General features: G+C 41.6%; 1 protein-coding gene across 3 annotated transcripts; it reads right to left on the reverse strand.

The window, feature by feature from the left end:
* Nucleotides 1-36: 36 nt before the first annotated feature.
* Nucleotides 37-19760, reverse strand: homer1b (homer scaffold protein 1b). 3 transcript variants are annotated; one of them, XM_037259954.1, is made up of 9 exons: nt 19351-19760; nt 13316-13472; nt 11610-11741; nt 10514-10606; nt 8226-8374; nt 3819-3975; nt 3534-3644; nt 3381-3461; nt 41-3303 (listed from the first exon to the last, which is right to left on the reverse strand). In XM_037259954.1, exons 1-9 carry the CDS (start codon nt 19353-19355, stop codon nt 3112-3114), a joined length of 1077 nt encoding a protein of 358 aa, XP_037115849.1. In that variant the 5' UTR covers nt 19356-19760; the 3' UTR covers nt 41-3111. The 3 variants fall into 3 exon arrangements, with proteins under 3 accessions (XP_037115848.1, XP_037115849.1, XP_037115850.1); XM_037259953.1 differs by lacking the exon at nt 19351-19760 and having other exon boundaries at nt 37-3303; nt 13316-13846; XM_037259955.1 differs by lacking the exons at nt 41-3303; nt 3381-3461; nt 3534-3644; nt 3819-3975; nt 19351-19760 and adding an exon at nt 7285-8007 and having other exon boundaries at nt 13316-13851.
* Nucleotides 19761-20258: the final 498 nt, after the last annotated feature.

The following is a 20258-nucleotide window of genomic DNA, read 5'->3' on the forward strand; positions in this document are numbered from 1 at the left end:
TTAAATCCTGGAACAGGTCTGACCAGTCCACAAACATCAGTATCCTGAGGTACGTCTTTAATATCATGAGTTCAAAATTACTTTAAATAGTCAAAAATATTGCCGGTCCTCTCATACCTCTAAATACAATAATGTTACCTACATTAAATACCATACATTACAAAACAAGAAAACAAAAAGCTTTTTATATCCACCGCTGTACAAAGGCATTCGTCAGCAATCAAGCATGTTATAATTAAGGTGTTCCACCTCCAAAGTCTACATTTGAGTAACGTTTCGGTACATGGGCCTTATTCCAGTGTATTAACCTGTGCAATTTATAGAGTATTACCGCGTGAAAGTCAAATCTAAATATATCGGGGTGGTTAAAAATTGTGGTTACACAGTGAAAACAAGGTGCTCAATTCATAATGTGACTTAGGACTGTTGAAGTCGCGTGAGGTTTTTAAAATAAATGAGAGACCTTGAAAGTCAAAGGCAAAGATTTCCCAAAGATAATAATAATCGACCCGGTACATATCGGAGTATTGCACTGTTATGCATTTTCAGAATCAATATAGACAAAAGGTTGCCATCTTTTGCTTACAAAGTCCCCTGTACTGTACAGTACCACTTTTCCATGGGTTAATACACAACAATAAGTCGTTGCACAGCGTTACTGCATTTGCTTTCCATCCATTTACATGAGTACAAAGTTGTCGTATATGGTTCTCTAATTAAAACACAATTATATCCAGTGTAAAAAAAAAAAAAAATGTTCTGTGTTCACCCATAGGAGGGAAAAGCTGTGGCCAGTTTTACTCAGGGTGCAAAGTCACACACAAGAAGTGAATAGAACACTCTAGAAGCCCTTCGTGATGCACCGCTTTGACCAGCAGGGCTGCCACACAGGTTAGCGGTCAAGAGCAATTCACTTCCTGTTGGTCGGGGGGGGCGGAGGGGGGGGGGGTCAGCTGCATTGATGCGTGTGCAGTCCACTTGAAGAAAAAGTACCTGATAGAATGACAGAGAGGTGTTGTACAGAGCCTGCCTGGTATTGCTCAGTGTGAGTGCGCAGGTGTCGACCATCCGTGTCCCCAAAACAGGCACAACACACACATTTTACTATGTACAAAGAATCGGTATGTCCGCTGGCGTGTGCTCGGAAGGCACACTTTGAAGCTGAAGGTCAGAAGCTCCACACTCACATACACACGCACGCCACACTGAGTTTGGCAGGAAGACGGCTCAGTTGCCTGCGATGGTGGAAGCAGTCTGGATGCGAGACACTCTCATGCCCCATCCGACCAGGTCACACGGCCTTCTGACGTTTCCGTGTGGCATGATAACGCCCATAGAAGGTTTCCATCTTCCATTAAGCAGTGGGGATTTTACATGAAGGGCAAATGGCTAGCCAGATACAGCAGATGGGAAAAAGTCATGATTCAAAAATGGATGTACACAAGGGTGTCTTCAATTTAAAAAAAAATTCAACTGCAGGTAGCACTGCATTTAGTACTGTCAATAAACTTTGATTTTAGTTTAAAATTGCCACAAGATGATAAAAAATCAATACAAGGAACTCCTCAACTCACTTAAACATAGTTCATTGGCAACAAGACGCAGCAAGATGGTGCCAAAGCAACATTTTTAAAGAAAATGCAAATGGATGAAAATCATGAGGAGAAATCCATATATGCAGACAATCACTGCAAATAGGAATTTGGTAATGCCAAAGAACTAAAACAACACCTAGCTAAGATAAAATGTTAAGTAAAACATCGTGTGTATTGTATTGAAGATCTTTATGATCTTATGGAGATAAAAATAGAAATTAATGGACTCTTCGGATGGATGGTCAAGGGCTTTGTCTTGGTATGTGGTCCATCTGCTGTAAAAGGTCAATGATTGCTTTTTTTCTAATTCATATAAAAAGTCCACTGCTATCAAGGAAGGTTTTGAAGTGTAACATATTGTAATGCGGTTTGGTGACAGCTCTGTGCGTCCAGACATTGGGTGCATCTGCAATGTTCCTTTGTGTTTTGGTGGAAAGTCGTCCATTAATTCTCCGGAACTGTGACACTTAGTTGCTTCTCTGTACAGTCGAGTCACTTTGAATCAGCGTAGCGTGAGGACAATGTTTGAAAAGATCTGGCAGCTTTGGCGACGTTTTTTTCTTTACTGTCTTCAGAGCCATTATTTCCACATGACTTTCCACGTTTGTCAGGGGAGAGTGAAGTGGGGTTGGGGGTTAGGGGGGGTTAGGGGGGGCGCTGCTACAAGCTGTGATGATGTAGTGTAGTTTTCGCAGTGAAACAACAGATGGCACTGAGGCACAGTTAAGTGGGAGTGTGCACGTGGGCATCTGAGAGGGGCTTGGAGTCCCATCACTTCAACAAGCAGCCAATTTGGGTATAATAATAATAATAATAATATCAGTTGTTCTTTCCCTTTTCAATTGAAAATTATCCAATTAATTGTTAATAGCCAATTAACTGATTGGTTTGGTGTTTTTTTTTGGTTTAAATTGATATTAATTGGTCGTGTTTCTCGTTTGTTCTCTGGAGCAAGAGAGTCAATGTCTAATATCAGCTTGGTTATCAATTTTAATTTATAAAACACAAGTAAAATATAGCACAAGACACAAATTGAAAAATTGTCTATGTATTGGTTTTGGAATATTAGAATTAGAATTAGAATTGTTACTAACAATATTTCTCATACTGACCAATGGGTGGCGAGAGCTTGGCGCCTATACATTAATTACAATTAATTAGTGGGATTCAGGTGAAGAGGAATCAAATTAGTGGTACAAAATTCACAGTTGTGGAATTTTGGATGGAGAAGCAACATATCTTCTGGCGCCACACCATCGCCATCTACTGGTTAGTATGAGAAATGTTAGTGACAAATTCTAGCTATCTAAAACAAATACACAGGCAATTATTTTGATTGTGTCAAACTGAAAATGGAAAGAAGGAATGATACATAGATTCAATGAGGCAAAGATGAGTCTCGTTATCTGAGCCACAAAGGGGGAAGATCGCAATCAGATGTTTGAGGGCTCTCAACTTCATCATGGGGAAGGTGGTTGTATGGCTCTGTAATGAAGACGTGTGGCAGCTCCTTTTCTTAGCTGGCCTCCTCTATGAGTCGGGCCAGGGTGTCTCTGAGCTCGGTCAGCTCAAAGATCTTGCCGTCCAGCAGCTCCAGCAGCGTTCGCAGGCTCTTCCTGAAGTTCTCCTGTTCCTCCTGAGTCTCCTCCAGCCGCTGCTCGGCCCCCGCCAGCTGCTGCTCCAGCACCCGACTGCGGAGCTCCGTTTCCTTTTGAGGGAGAAGCAAAAGGCACATTTGGGACATGACGGTGCCATCTATAATTCAGCAGAGGGACGAGGGCTGACCTCGAGTTTCTGGGAGAGAGTGTCTTTCTGCTCCATGAGGTCATTCATGTTTTCCAATTCTTCTTTTAGTTTTTCCATTTCCTGGAAAATGACAGCATAGAGTCAAATGGTGTAAAACAAGAGTGTCAAGTGGTGTTTTGGACACAAACTCACCTCTTCTTTGTCCCTCAGGGTTGCCTCCAGTTCCTCGATGGTTTGGTTGAGTTCTGTCTTCTGAGATTTGATGGCCGGGCTTTGGTTGCTCTGGCATTCGAGCTCTGTCACCTAAAAGGAGTTGAATGACATTGATCATGATCACAACTAGCTTCTCTTCATCTGAATGCCAAAACCTTTCCCTCCAAGCCTTACATGATGAGCGCTTCATTTTGCACCAAATGTATTTTGGGTATCAAAAAGAACACGTCACCTCGCGGTGCACGAAACGAAGCCCCCGCTTACTCGTTTGTGTAGTCTCTCGGCTTCCTCCTGGTAGGCAGCCAGTTGTTGTTTCCACTGTTTGACGTTGGCAGTAGACTCCAGCAGAGCCGCTGTTAGCTTGGCATTGTTCCCCTTTAGTGCCTCCAACTCGGCTTCCCAGTGTTTTGTCATTGCCGGGCTGCGGGACACAATCATACGCGGTGATCATATAGTGACTTGAAAACACCGGACAGTTACAATTGAACATGACACAGTCAAAGCTTGCACAGGGTGTAATCTATCGGCCTTGAATCAATCCACTTATCTGCCAATTTTCTTTCATTCCATTGTCCAGCTGTCGTTTGTTAATCCATCCGCCGGCTCGCCATGCATCCATTTAGCAACCTACAGACCAATCTCGCCATCATCACTCATCATCCATACGCAGATCTACCGCTCCGTTAGCCATCAATGCATCCATCCATCCATCAATCATACATAGTACATCTTAACCTAAAGACCTTTATATCCATCCATTCTTCCGTTTATCATCTCGCCATCCATTAACCAGCCATCATCTGTTCGTCCGTCCACCGTTCAATCAGTACGCCATAAACATTTAACGCACCTATCCATCTGACACATCTAGTATTGCAGTCGACATCAAGACCAGAAGCCATCTCCCTATCAAGTCTCACCAATCGACTGCAGTCTGAGATTATAGCCCCAGACTGTCCGAGGCCTAATCTAATCCAGATCCACCAGAAGATGAGAAGTGTGACCGAGGGAGAAAGCGAATAAATTGCGAATGAGCGTTATGACAGAGAGAAAAAGATGTACCTGCCGTTGAGGTTTGATTTAAATAATAAAACTTTACCTCCACATCACGTTTGATCTGTTGGTCTAGCGACAATCACTGCAGATGTTTAGATAATGCTCACTAGCTGCTTTTCAAAAACTAGTTGTTGGGTACCAACGTCAACAAAAGTCAGGTGTCTTTGAAAAGGCCGGTCCTTAACATGCCCAACAATATTCAGGTTCTCTTCTGTTCTCCTCCCTTGTCATCACAAACACACATACATGGAGATACAGAATTCCACTTTTTCCAATAGCAGCCACTCTGTGTGCACTCAGGGAGAAAAATCCCTGATCTAATTCACTCGACACTCCTACGGCGCCTTCACTTCTTACACAACAGCCGCCCCCTTCTTGGAGTGCAAATGTGTGTGTGCGTGTGACGCATAGGAGGGAGACGACACGCCATCCTACACATGTGAACTGACAGACACACACACACACACATACACATACACACACGCTGTCACCAAAGCACGTCAATGTATAAACCCCACACGGGCGCTCAGAGAGCAGGAGAGCCGTCAAGAAGTGAAGACGTACACGGACGGGAAAGGCAAAAGCTAGCAATGGAGCAATAAATGGAGAAAAATGGCGGTGATTGTCGTTCAATGAGTGACCGGAGGCTGAATTAGGGCTCGGGACAACGCGGACTGTGTGTGGGTCACACGGACGGTAAGTTAACTGATGTCTCGGAAATCTTAAACGACATTTTGCATTTGCTGAGTTGTTTTACTGGTATTGCTCGACAACTCAGTTGTACTATTTTCAATTTGTTTGTAACAGAGTATTTGTTCAAAGTAGTTGATGAAGTGTACACAAAACTTTGAAAACTTTTTGTGAGCAGTTACTTCTGCACAATTTTTGGTTGTTGTGAATTTTGACTCGAATGGTTTGTACCCACTTCTGCCATCTCATAACTCCTGAATAAACAATTTGTCGATTTGTCCTTGACTCTTCCCCAGTTAATCGAAAACCCCTCAAAGGATCAACTAAACGTGTGTGATTCCCTCGGTTTGTCTGCATCACACGTGCGCTGACGTTGCAGCATCGTCAGGTTACTTCTTCCCCCTCACTGAACACCTTCAAGAAGCAGTTGCCATGGCAGCAGCGGAGGAAGGCGCTCACGGCGCCGTGACGTTTGGCATACGCCCCCGTTCACTCAAGACCACCGCCGAAAAAAAATGAAATAAAACTCCTCACAGGCCAACACATCAAGCGATGTATAAAAGCTGTCTGTCATCCTCCGCTTGCTGCCTCTGCTTCTGGCACCCACACATGAGGGCCTACGCTTGCAAAATTATCTGGGCTCAGCACACTCAAGCACCCAGTGAGTGCCGGTTTACGCACCAAAGTTAAAAAAAGTACACCTACGAAATTTGTCTCTTTAGCTATCATTTCATTAACAGATAATATGTGATTAGCAATAGCAGCAGGCAACTACTATGTATATTATATTTAACACAAAGTAGTGAGTGAATTACAAATTGTGTTCTAATAAAATGGTCTTACAATATAATCGTGGCTGTGTTGGTTCACAATTATTTTAATGGAAAACAAAATCGAATTAATTCTTACTTGTTGATTGCTAGTTTTAAAATGAGAAGCCAGGAAAAAAATGTTCAATTATTTTTCTATTTATTTTTAAAAGGGGGTTTGGGAACATAATATCTGCATTATCTTGCAATATCTCAACACTACTAAAAGTAAAGACAGCTTGAAAATTTGTACTTAGCAAGAAACATGACGTCAACGCACATTATTTGCTTACAGTTAATCTACTATCCAAAGTTCAAAATTAATAATTGATTGCAAAGCTCAAAATGATGCCACAAATCACCAACATCTTTAAAAAATACTTATTTTCAAAGGGTATAATGAAATTTTTTTTTTCCTTTAATATTTAACAACTTTTTAAAGTTTTCCGTCTCTCAAAATGAACCAATTCAACAAACATTTCGACCAATTCATTATTAATTCTATTCGTAACTAGATAATAATTCGAAAATGGATCAAAAAGGATTTGTGTGTCCCCGGCCATTTACATTAAAGCATATCACACATTCAAGTGGTATTGGACCACGAATAATTTATTCAAAATGCTCCTGACACATTGGGAAAAAAGTGTGTGGGATTTACATGGGAAAAAAATAAATATGAAAATTGGTTGCACACAATAAAATCAAGTTTCACCATTGCACAAAATAAAATCATATTCATGTTGTTGAAACATGACAGTAATGCATGCAAACAACGTCCATACTTTTTTCAATGTAAATCCAACAGACTTTTTTTCAGGGCAGCGCATAATAATGGCAAAACAAGGATGGAATGCTGCAGCCATCCTCTTTGCATATACCTCTAAAATGAGAAAAGACAGAGGTTTGCTTGTTATGTCCAAGCTTGCAGTGGCAAGTTCCCGAGTGGAGCCTGTCTCCCACGCACACAGCATTAAGAGACACACACACACCTCGCTACAAGCTGCTCTCACTGCACACAGCTTCTCCTGAGCCATCAAGAATTCATGATGGAACATTGGGAATTCCAAAGCATTCATGCTTAAGATTTTAAACCCATTTGGAAACATATGATTAAATTCCCACCAAAGGCCTCCAACATGGACTTTCATTTGGAACTAATGAATGATAATACATTCCTTGATTGATGTCTTTAATTCAGACGATTGAGGAAAATTGAAATGATTGGTACAAGATTACAGAGACGTGACAGTAAATGATACATTCCTCGGAACATAGCAGCTCAATTTTGAAAAGAGAGAGAGAGAGCACGAGAGAGAGCGAGAGCAAGAGAGCGAGAGAGAGAGAGAGCAGAGCCTTTGTACACTCTTTTTTTCATTTCGTCTTTTTCCACCGCCCACTCCACACATTGTGTAAGTCTTATAGAACAAGTCATTGACACCTTTTTGGGCATAAATTGGAAAAACTGCCCATGTGCTGCACCTCCATCAAATATTCGAGATCTGATCTCACAACAGTGCATATGGATCAGATAAGGAACATAATCCACTGCTAAGAAGAGCAATAATACAGTAGCATGCACTGTCAGATACACACATTATTAGATTGCAGTTACATGTAAAAAGAAAGCATAAAGTTGGCTAGCATACTAATTTGATCAACAAGCATGTTTAAAATGGCCCCATAAAACTATTCCTGAGAACCAATTGGTCCAATAGTACACAATCACTGCACCAAAATATCACCATGTCCAAGTCATGGCATGCATATTTATAAGCTTTGAGCCTGATCTTTTTTTTTTTTTTTACTTTTTTTTGGCGTATTGTAAACAGCAGTAGTCAGCCATGTCATGACAGCCCTATCAGAAAGAGCAGACCCGACAAGTCTTAAACTGCTCCCTAGAGAGGAGAGACATGAGAAAGCAGTGATGAATAGTGGGAGAACACCTCACCATGCTGACATGGCAACAGCCACTAAAATAAAAAAAATATTGGCTCACACAAGCAAAAAAAAAAAAAAAGAGCAAGGTGCTAACTGTGTGCTTCAAAGTGACAAGACAGGAAGTAGGGCACCTGAGGCGGGTGCGACATGGCGGACGCCAGCGTGGGCGACGTACCTATGAGCGAAGGCCAGTGCGTTTTGTGACGGTTCTGGTCTGGAGTCTGAGTTGGGGGTCGTGTCACAGATTTCATCTGTGCCGTTGATATTTTCCATGGGTGGAGTCACAGGGGTCAAAGGTGACGAAAAATCCCCAGCTGGAGACTCCTTCGGGTGAAAGAAAAATTTGCAGCTTAGGTCATTTTTCTCATCACTCTGCAAAAATGTGACTTTTTGATCAGCCGCAGTTTGATTACACTGTGTGAATCACGGCAAACCCAAAAGGTAAGCAAAGCTGCTTTTGAAGTCTAACCCAAATATGTTCAGCCTAAAAAAAAATGCCTCACTGTTCAACTCACTGTCGCAATATTTTTGAAAGTGCGCGCATACACAATTCATGGCTACATTTCATCAAGGCTTTGCGCAACAACAGAAAAATCTAGAACGACAAAGTCAATCTCCAGGGTCTTTTATTATAGCAAGCAGAGAACCTCATAAATGAATCATCTTTCCCATATACATAAATAGTTCACTGGGGAAATGATGGAGGTGTGTTTGTATGCGCTTGCTCGGCCGCTTCCAACACTGATGAACTCTTTATGAGCACTCGCACGTGCTGATAGGTTGTTAAATAGCTCGCTGAGTAAATTGAACGAGTGCAGCTTATCTTTATGTCCCATACAAGCCGAGACAAATCATTTCAATGTTCCACATACATGAAACAAAGCTATTAGGATTTAGGGCTGGGTGCACAGTGCACAAACACAACGGCCCGGTTTGTATAAATTCCTAATGGACGAGAAGGAAGTCAGAGATAAGGGACAGATTATGTCTCTTGTTACACTTCCCGTTTCTCATTCAAAGTGGTCAAGTCCGATTGGGATTCGGCTTAATGGGAGAAGCATGTCGCGCTCTGCTTTAGTTTCCCTGTCCTCTTTTTTTAAAGGAACAATTCCTTCCAAAAGGGAGGCTTCGTTATGAAAATGCAAACTTTGAATAGAGGGAGATTTCCTCTCGTTTGTGATGGCGGCCCGATGATGCTAGCTTTCGTAACAAAGTTCCGTAAAGGCCTGTTAACAATATTTAAACGACAGCACATATGTCTCCTTTAAAATACACTCATTTCCTCCCACAAACTTCTATTATGTAACATTCCATAGAAAAGCCTCACATGCAGACGACTTGTCATCCAGAAGAGCTTTGTTTATTTCAGTTCATGAATATAAAGTTGCCCATTATACAGAGTTAAGAGGCAAACACTCCCATGGGACAAAAGGGTTAGGGAAGCAAGGTAAAAGGGAGGCAACCATCTTGAGTAACATCAAAATGAATGCTAAACACTTCATTAGAAGGCAGAGGAGCCGCTCGGCCAGCCTTCCGTTTTTTACCGCTTCTTCCGTTCAGAATTGCGGGATTGTGAGCTGGAGCCTATCCCAGCTGACTTTGGGAACATCCAGGACTGGTCGCCAGTCATTCCCGGGGCGTATATAGAAACACATTTATGACTGTGGACTGTCAGTCTTCAATGAACTTAATTTGCGTGTTTGAGGAACAATTCCATTTCAAATCAAATAATATATTCCTCGTAGGACAATATTTAGGGTTCTGTTTTCATTAGCGGTGTAATTCTTGACGATGTCCGCAGGCAGGCGGATTTGCAGGAGGGGAGGACTGTGCCTCTGTGGTCACAGTTGACTTCATTCATTGCCAATCAAAGCGGCCTTCTTTCATTTGCTTTAAACCTCAGCAAAAATGGGAGAAGGAGAAACATTTTTGCATGCTAATACGCAACAGCATCTTACTACTGGTATGCTCTGGCCAAAATATTAGGTACGCCTAAACAATCTAAAAACGAGACCGAATACAATAGCGGTGTCCGATATTGTTCTTTTAGAAATATAATAATGCAAATGATCGGAGATGATTTGAATTCATGTTTATCATTGTGGACTGCATCATATAAAGTGCATTTTAGATATTTTGCCAACTTTGATGTACCTAAACACCTTGCTCTCACTCCTGCAAAATAACATCATGGTAAAACCATTGTTAAATTTATGTTATCATTTAAAAAATATAGATGTAATTCTTCATAAAAAAAATAAAAATAAATGATTTTGAATCACATAAATTAGTTATAGTTTAAATATAAATATACGCATAGTACGAATAAAAGAAAACGCTTTCATATTTTTATATAGCAGTATAATAAACTTAGATGTTGTTATTGATCCATCTGTTTTCTCTAACAGTTTTTTTATTTGAATATAAAGGTTGGGGATGCTTTTTGGTTCTGACTTGACATACCTGAGATGGCGAGGTGGCCATTTCCATCTTCTCTTGGCTTTTCTCTTTAGCAAGCCGCGCTGCTTCTTTATACTCTGCAAACTTCTCTGCAAACTGCACACACATGCACACACACGCAAACATTAGTCACTGTGACGTGCAACATTACGATATTTCAAATGTTCCTTTAAATTCAAGTCTACAGTTGAGTGGAGGAGTGTCTAGTTGGAAACTTGAGTCACTCTCAGGTCTGCCATTTGTAGATAGGCAGCCGGTAACTCAATAGCATTCCACTTTGGTGCAATAGGATAGCTCCCGTCTCATCAAAGCAAATCCAATAGATGTCAGTGTGCGACGTGAAGACATTGGATGTGCCATACCACAAGATGTAGGGAACATATAATGAATCTTTATGAGTATTTTTTTGAAGAATTTTGGGAGGGTAATAAAAGTCAATTAGTGTGTAAAAGTCACATCCACGAGTAGAAAAATGTTGAAGGCCATGATTAGTGTTTGAAGGCTGCTTACTAATAACGGCCCCATGAACATAAAAGTAGTAATTTATTGCTAATATAAACGGCTTTATTCCCTATTTTATTGAGATCGCGGCGTATGTCTGGTGTAAGGGTTACTCACACGACACAATTATTGTATTTGAAAATAATAGACTTGTCAGATACATGGAGAATTATCAATTACTGCTTTACAGCGGAAGAAAGCCGAGCGTAAATACTATCCTGTACTAAATGTCTACCTTACATTAAAATTGAGGGCCTGGCAGCTGACCAAATCACATCAGCGTGTATAAAATCATGCACTCACATTTACGAGTGAACCATTGGATATAAATAACTTAAAGGAAAAAGGTGAAGGGATTTATGGGTATTATTAAGAGCAGCTATTGAGGGAAGGGGGAGAGGCCCAGCGTCGTACCTGATATTAATATCCAAGATAAAATGTGAAACAGGAAATACACGCTATATCAGCTTTGGTTATAAGCATCTTTATCTTTGCTTGGCTTGCCTGACACATTCGATGCGGCCATACTTTTGAGTTTGTTCTGGTTCTGTTGTGCCACAGCTTAATCATGCTAGAGAAAGGGGGGGGTCGGTGTTACCTTGGACAGATGATGTTCAGTGGAGAATCCCAGGCCGTAGACAGTGTTAGCGCGACTGTCCGCCCACTGGCCAAACTTCTGTGAGGTCTTTGTGAACGTCATGTTGGGACTGATGGTGCTGTTAATTATTGCCTGCGGCGCAGAGGAGACCCACTTAATACATTTTAAATGAACTTACTACAGTGTGTTTAATGTATCTGAGTGCATGTGCAGGTCAAATGGAGATGCAGAGAAAGGGACTATTTTGGGTTCGGGTTAGTTGGGTTAACTCAAGTTTAGGAATCAAAATGTCAATGGAAATGCCTTTTTTTATTTGTTATATTTTATTTTAATATATTTCATTTACAATTTATTTATTAATTTATTCAAAATGTATTTGGTAACAAAAATAAGCTTGCAATAGCTGCAATGCATTTACTGGATTACATATCAGTCCAAAAAAAAAATCTCAAGGAATGTTTCTAATACCGGGGCAACAAAATGAAGCTTCGTGAGGACAAAATACTAGAAACACCTCTAGTATAAGCGCAATTCAATTGTTCAATATTATAGCTGATAAGTGGACAGTGAACCCCTCATTTTACCATCAACAAATCAATCAACTTTCCAGACCAACTAATCTTGAAACAACACAGTTTTTTTTCCCATAAATTCTAGTTATAACAGACTCAAGCAATGGAAAGTGATTCCTCATAAATATCTCCAGACGTAGCAGAGCGCTCGAGACAGTGTTAAAAGGTCATGAATTATGTAGAGACTTTACTCAGCACACTTTGGTCAGTTAATGAGAATTGTTGGCAGCGACAAAAAAATCTTTTAAGTCTTCCATACTGTAATCCAACATCTCTAAAGCAGAGCTAATTAACAGCTAATCGATCAGTGGTGATGCTGTGGAACATTCTGATTAACTGACATCAATAAGAGTATGGCAAGGGTTATGTTCGGCATGCATGAGTGCTACATAATCAATTAATTTGCTCGTGTTAATGTGATGTGAGGTGCTGGAGGAAATGTTAAAGTTACATTATTATCATTACAGCATGTTCACCGTGGCTTTTCTTATTTACCATCTCGACTCTTATTCGCAACCCTCGACTTGATCATGAATGAATTATAACAATTATCTGAATATCTTGATGCATATTGCGCAATTGCGATTAAAGACAATGTCGAGGGAATTCAGAGACAATATATGTATTTGAAGATAATTCCTGAAAACGGAAAAATACTGGGATCTACGTAGTACTGAATTGTGGAAATCTAGTCTCAGGGGTTTTTTTGTGTGTGGGGGGGAAACTACTTACTATCTTCAAATCCCACTTATCACAAGACCAATTAAAGATAACATAGTAACATCCATTTGGAAGATTTTGAAGCCACATTCAATATAATTGGTGATTTTTTTAATCATTCAAATTTGGCAGGCTTTTGAAGAAAACTCTGTCGTCTGTCAGATTAAGGCTGTACATTAGACAGACTTGCAGATACAGCACATGTGCAAATAGTATTTATATGCATAGTCTCAGCACACACATTGAAACATGAGCTACAAGTCCTATGACAGTGTGCAATGCTTTCACAGTGCTGAGCAGAAGCACCTCTTGCAAAGTTGTGTGAAAGCAGGACACCTTGATAAAACCAAGCCAGTGAGCAGGAGTTGAAGAAAGTGCATAATGCAAAGGCTGCAGGAAAGGACTTAAGCTCACCTTGGTACCATCCAGGCTGATGATGCGGTAGACATTGCGAGTACTGTCGTAAAAGTAGGACACGGTGACGGCATGCTTGCTGGTGGGCAGCCAGTTCTTCTTGGTGTTGGGGTCAATTTGGAAGACGTGGGCCCGCGTGCTGTAAATGGGCTGCTCCCTGAAGGGGACGAAAAAAAAGTTATGAACTTCTTTGTGCCGCAGTACCAAAGTCTCTCCGAAGCCAACGCCGCCGCTGAAACTCCTGTTGTCCGCCGGAGAGCCGGACCTCCCGGGCAACTGAAAAACGAGCTCGCCATCCCCCATCGTTACCAAAAAATAAAGTCCAAACCAAAGCGACTATGAATGTGCATCGTCCAGTATGCGCAGGTGTATTCTTGACTATAAACGCGCGTATTAAATAGAGAGTAATTGTGTCATCATCATTGCCAGCCAACTGCAGTCATGCAGTCTTTGCCCTCTTTTGCAGTCAGTGGCGTCTCTCTATGCGCCGATATGGGAATGTCTGCAGCAACGAGCGAGGGTCACACAGGCGAGAAAAGAAAGCGTTTAGGGCTAAATATAGACAGTAGGCCACGCTTTGCTGCCAAAGACACACCCCGCTGGGCACCACTTTCCACATGGACTAACTTTCCTGCATGTGTGTATATAGAAACAGACCCTGTGGAACACTCTCAAAGGAACAAGTGCACCTGTCAAAGAATCCAAATAGTTTGGTTAATTCATCTAAAGGCTGAATACATTTTTTGTCCAACTCTTCTATTATGGCAAAATATATTTGGAACTACTTTTATTTTGTGCAAAACTTTATAGAAAGTCTTTACAGGGGGGTGGAGGTTGTCTGTGAGTAAAAGTATAAGATGATAATTAGTTCAATGAATTGATTGATACAATAATTCAGAGGGATTGACGCAGGCTGTTCTCATATTTATCAATGAAACACGATGACATTCACCACATGTCGGTGGAGCTCAGAATCTGGCCGCCTGCATGCCTTGACCAAATCCACCAAAATCGTGTTACGCCTGCGCCACAACTTAGACCTGCTTTTATCCGGTCTAAATTCTGTTTTCTTTCACGACGGACCACATTCTCTTTGTAAAATATTGTTGTTGGATTTATATCAGTGTAGCTTATACGCGTGATATAAAGCTCCATGATGGGTTCATCTGATTTGACTTAATTCCTTATTGACCTTTGTATGACACCCAAAGAAGAGTCTGGATTGACCCCTGCCAGTGGAGGACACTCAAGTCTTTGGATTCTCCATTCATCCATCTGTCTCCATTGCTTCATTGCTTTTTTTAACCATTGACATTGCCCTCATCCTTGACAGCATTGAGTCGGCTTTTCGGGTACAATCTACATTCAGTACACACTCACTCATGCACGCACACACCCAGTCAAAGCACAGGGTGCAGGGGGGAGACATTCTGAGCTGGCAGTGCTGGCAGAGCGGGAGATAGAGAAGTGCTTACACTGCACTGAGGGGGTGATGAGGGACATCAAAGGCTTGGTGTATAAATGAATATTAAAATTCATCAGCAGTACCCCTCCTGTGTGTGATGAGCCCAGACTGGATAAGACAGAACAACACAGAAACAGGGGGAAGTTGGTCGGGAGGAGCCTGATGGGGGAACGGGGAGCGCATAGGAAGTGCGAGAGTGAATTTGGGCTGATTACTGCTCCTCCAAAAAGCTGCTTGTGGAGTGCAAATTATCATAATCATGGACAGCAGTGCAAGTGGCGGAACTGTGAGTCATTGCAACTGTGCACACATCACACAAGCACGGCCTGTCTGTGTGATCTGTGCAATAGCTGCTTGGCAACTGGCGTCCTATCGCATTGCATAATTCGACAAAGCTGCTGCGGCTAATTTGGCTTGTCGCTCACTTGGGCGCGCATCAAACACCACAACATTCCTGCGCTTTGATTCTCACGTGAATGCCCGAGCGTTTTGTTACAATATGTGACACCCACCGGTTGGCGGGAGAAAAAAAGGGCCGACCTACTTCTACATTCATATGTTTTTTTTCCTTCACGTGTCCTTGAAACAGTTTTTCATTCATTTTAATCAGCAGCTAAATTACATCGTAGTTATTTCCTGGAGGTCTGTTGCAATCATAACTGACCCCGTTTGCTCTCATAATTTATTAAAAGGGATGTCAACCCCAAATTTTTCTTTAGAATAATATGTTGTGTTTGCTTTCATTAGAGTAAACACATAATTCTGATTCATATTGCTTTTGTGGAATACAAATTCACCTGTTTTTAAGCATCTTAGGTGGCTGCCATCTTGCCACTTGCTGATGACTGATTATGACATCACAATTGCTCATGGCTCAAGTAATAACCAATCACGGCTCAGATGATGGTCACCAGTCAAATGAGTAAAAATAGGTGCATTTTGGTGTTAAATTCATATTCCACAAAATCAGTATTATCCAGAATACTATTTTTAAGACTGGAACATAGAGTAAAGAATTTTGGGGAGGTTGACTTCCCTTTCAAAAATACATGGGAAGAATCGTATATGATATGAAAATCGCAATACTGAGGAAAAAGAATCACATTTGGAATATTTTTTTCCAAATGATTCACACCTCCAACAGATGAAGTACGTCTGTTGTCTGGTTGGGAGTCAGTCGCCTGTGAGGCATGACAGAAAGACACGCGCACACATGCACACACACTTCTTCAGTTTGAGCAGGAGTGACAAGTGTTGTCTATACGATGCACCGCAGGGGCTTGTTGCACAGATGTGAACAACTTCAAGCTGCTTTCACTTGTGTCACTTCATCATGCAAAAAGGCTGCATGTTATTTTCTACTTCGGTCTGTGCCCCTTTAACTATGCAGCTGCCTCTGTTTTGTGCAGGAAAAACAAACATTGCATAATAGTTGTCCATCCCAGGAGGGCTCACTTTCCTTAGACACCTTGACCCCCACGCAGTACCCAAGAGGCTTTTCTTCTTGAGAATTTTTTTTAATTCCACAGAGAAGCGCTTGAAAGAGAGTTGAGCTCACATTAGGCTGAGTGCTTATTAATGAGTGCGCTTCAAGCTGCTCTATTTACTGAACGTGCCTTAGATGACCCCGTTTGTAACTTTCCCCTACAGTACACACTCCTGATAACATGGGGGGGGGCAAGAATTGATAGTATTTTCCTATTGAAAGTTGATAGACATCTCTAATTGTTGTCCACATTCCCCAACGTGTCATAAAAGCAAGCAGAAAGAAGCTTGGTATTGAACCAAGGGTGACGAGGGACAGGTAAGAAAAATCACACTACACTTCAAAAAATTGGGAAAAGAGAAGAATGGCCCAGCTTAGTCATTCTTGTGGAAAGCAGGACATACTATCAGTCAGTGATCACGTAGGCTATAGTGCCTCTTTAAGGTACATGACGGAGACTCCGCATTGTAGTAGTCAGTGCCTTTTGCATGCTTTTGCAATTAAAAAGTAGAAATCGAAGAACTGGTGCTAATTCTTCTGGCTGTAGCTCCAAACTGGCAACAGCTCAGTGTTGTGACAGTGCCAGCAGTTGTTACAGTAGTGATCCTCAAAGTGTGGTACTTGTAGTACCACTAGTGGCAGGTAGGGCTCACTCTAGTGTTATGCAAAAGAATCACTGCCCAACACACGTTGTAATTAACTTTTTGCTACAACATATTTTCATTTAATCTAGAAGTCAGTCATGTACGGTAAGTACAATTTGCATTTGTTCAAATTGAAGTGAAGTATTTTTACAATAATATCAAATGTAGTTTTTAGGAATAAAATATAAAACTCCTGTTTTTATGAGCATTCTCCCTAATGTATGTATTTGGTCACGTACATTTGTATGAAGTTGTTGTTAAATGAACATTGCAGCAATAATAAAAGTAGAAGCAAAACCAAAAAAAAATAAAAAGTACAAAGTGTTCTAATGGGAATAAAGTGCCTGGGGTTAAACAGTCAGGCTAATAATTTTGTACAAATGTTGCCAATTTATTTAATTAATCAATTAATTTTATTTATGTATATTTATTTATTTATTTACTGCAAAAAATATAATAACAAAATTGTTTCACAAAAAGTTTGTTTTTCCTGGGGATTTTTTTTGGTCCAAAATCAGTGATTTGGGTAAAACCAATTTATGTTTAACTGCTGTTTACTAAAAAACGAATGAGGTAGAAACAAACATTTCTTGTGTGATGGAATAAGAGAGTCTAATCTTTCATTTAATATTCTGTGAGCTAGAAAGATCAGTCAAAATGCTCTAAATTGGCTAGCACTCAAGAGATTGTCTTTCTTTTTTAAAAGGCTTGCATTAAATGAATCTGATTGTGAGTGATTGGTTGTCCCTTGATGCCCTGTGATTGGCTGCGGACTAGTCCAATCCTGCTAGTCTAATGAGGACAAGAACTGTTTAAAAAAAATTGGATTGATGGTAGGAGTTTAGCTGATACAGTAGGGCAAACATCAATACTTACATGTTGCCATGACAACAAACATTTTTCTTTCCATTGGTTTACATGAAAGCATTGACGTTATCAGTCCAACTAGAAAGTGTAATAGGCATAGACTTGAACCAGGAGTTTGAAATGTAAAAGACGATTGTAATTAGGTGCCAGAACTACACTTTCAGACATCCTCGAAGAATCTGTGCAGGTACATACCAACACATGGAGCCCTGCTGTGCTCTCAATCGCATTTGACATGTTCCATTGTGGATCAATTGACTCACTGTGTCGGTTGCATAAGAGTACCTTAGTCACCAGCGTGGCAGAACTCGGCAAGAGCTGCCGCTAGGTGGGAGACCGTTGGATGGATGGATGGATGGACGGATGATGTGCTGCTGCCCACACAGTGGGAGGTGTGAATGCGCTCCGGAGAAGCCTTCTGTGCATTATAACTAATGCAGGAGTTTTTGGCTGGAATTGCATCATGCCTCGCACCATATTATCAACCTCCTGGTGGGTCATTAATCCCACTAAACTGTGGGAGACATCTGTTAATGAAAGCAAGGCCTGGTGGGGGTTAGGGACCACTGGGCTCAAGATGGGCGGGTGGGAGGCATGAAAATGAGCGCTGTTGCACACCAAGCAGGTACATCGCGCTGGTGGGCGCATGTTGGAGGAGATATTTAAGGTCACAGCTGCTGCCATGGAGACAAGATGCCACTCTCAGTCACACAAATAGCGTTCAGCATTGTCAAGACTTCCATCGAAAGACCCGGAACAGGATGTACAGAGCGTGGCAAAATAGATGTCTGATGACACATTGGAGGAAAGAAAATCACATATTTATGCCCATGTTCAAAACTTACATAACTGTCTATATTGTAGGCTGGGAGCACACAGTGTGATGGCGAGGTGGGATTGTTTCATTCGCCAAGGAGTTTTCACATTTGCTTGTGCAGCTTCCCATCTTCCATGAATCACTTAACAAGAAATATGGCATGAAATTAAATACGGTTTTAAAAAAAGGGGTGGCGAGGGGCTATATTTGATCTTATTGAAGCTGAATGAAATGGTGTTCATCAAGATTGCTCATTTGACAGTAGTTAAAATTAACATTCGGGCCAGGTCAGGGGGTTCGGACATTTTAGTAATACACCTTTGAATACCTCTCAGACGGTTCATATCAAAATCAAGAAGTGATATATTTATTTCAGCTTTGTAGCTCGGACCTCAATACACTGGGTAACTTGACACAATGTACTGGAATTTATATGGAATATAATTGGGGAAGGAACTTTTGGACTTCCGTTTTGCCTTACTTTGGGAACAAACTATCCCTTAGGAATCTCAAAGTTAGGGGATGAATGCAACTTTCCACGTTGGGCCTTAAGTCCGGCTTATTAACAGACTTAATTAAGAACAACGTTCATTTGAAGAGCATTTTATGATCAAGCGCATCACTCGAATATGAATCATTAAAAAGGTGCATTTAAGTATTGTGTCTGTAACATAAAACGCTTTGCATCTTTGCTGTGTTTTGCATGTCCATAGAGGGTAGTGTGAGGCGAGCTGTGATAATAACCTAATCACTTACCCCATTGTTGAGGCTGAAACGCAAGGCGACACCTCTGGTAACAAGAAGCAATCTCGCTCGGATAAGACGCTGCGTCTGTATGATGGTGTTGTGTCCACACTGCAGCCTCCCCTGCTCGATCACCGTCGGTTGCGTCTGCAGGAATGTGATGACAAGCGCTCCATCCCCCGCGGCTGGCTGTCACTGCGCGGACCCACGCAGAAACGTTGCCGTGCGCATGGCTCCAAATCCGAGGCTCGTCCTCCCTCCCGGCGCCGGAGATCCGACGAGGTGCCGCGAGGCGTCAATGACCGATTCCAAGCTGGAGGAGGAAGAGGACGAGGAGGAGGCAGAGGAGGATGGAGAAGTCCCGCTTCGTGGAATGGGAAAGACAAACCAGAGGCGGTTGATAACACACAACAGCAGCAGCAGGAGCAGCAACAACGGCAGCAGCAGCACAGTGTCCACCCGCCTCCCTCTCCCTTATTACCATTGGCTCACAGGCTACACCCCCACATTTCTATGAGTGCATCATTTCTGCGCTGCTCTTGTGCGCCTGACTGCAGTCGATGTATATTGTTTATAATGACAATGTATAAATCAAAAACGATACGTTTGTAAATGTATCATACAGGTTTGATTAGGTTTCCACATCTGGTTGCGAGTGATGATGCACCGTCCGCCTTCCACCCACGGAGCAGCGTGTCACTATCGAACTTCCGACGTCACCGCATCTTCCTCCGCAGTGACGTCACTGGCTTCTCAAGAGACTCGTTTCTTTTTGAGGCATTGTTGACCAAGTTTCTTGGGAAGTAAAGCTGCATCGAACACACAATGTAGATCAATACTTTACTTGATTATTTTTCTGACTACGTTTACTGACTACTAACTTTCTGATTAGGATTTCCGTGATTGGTCAAAACAAACGT

This window comes from Syngnathus acus, chromosome 9 (genome assembly GCF_901709675.1).
Source record: "Syngnathus acus chromosome 9, fSynAcu1.2, whole genome shotgun sequence".
NCBI classification, from domain to species: domain Eukaryota; kingdom Metazoa; phylum Chordata; class Actinopteri; order Syngnathiformes; family Syngnathidae; genus Syngnathus; species Syngnathus acus.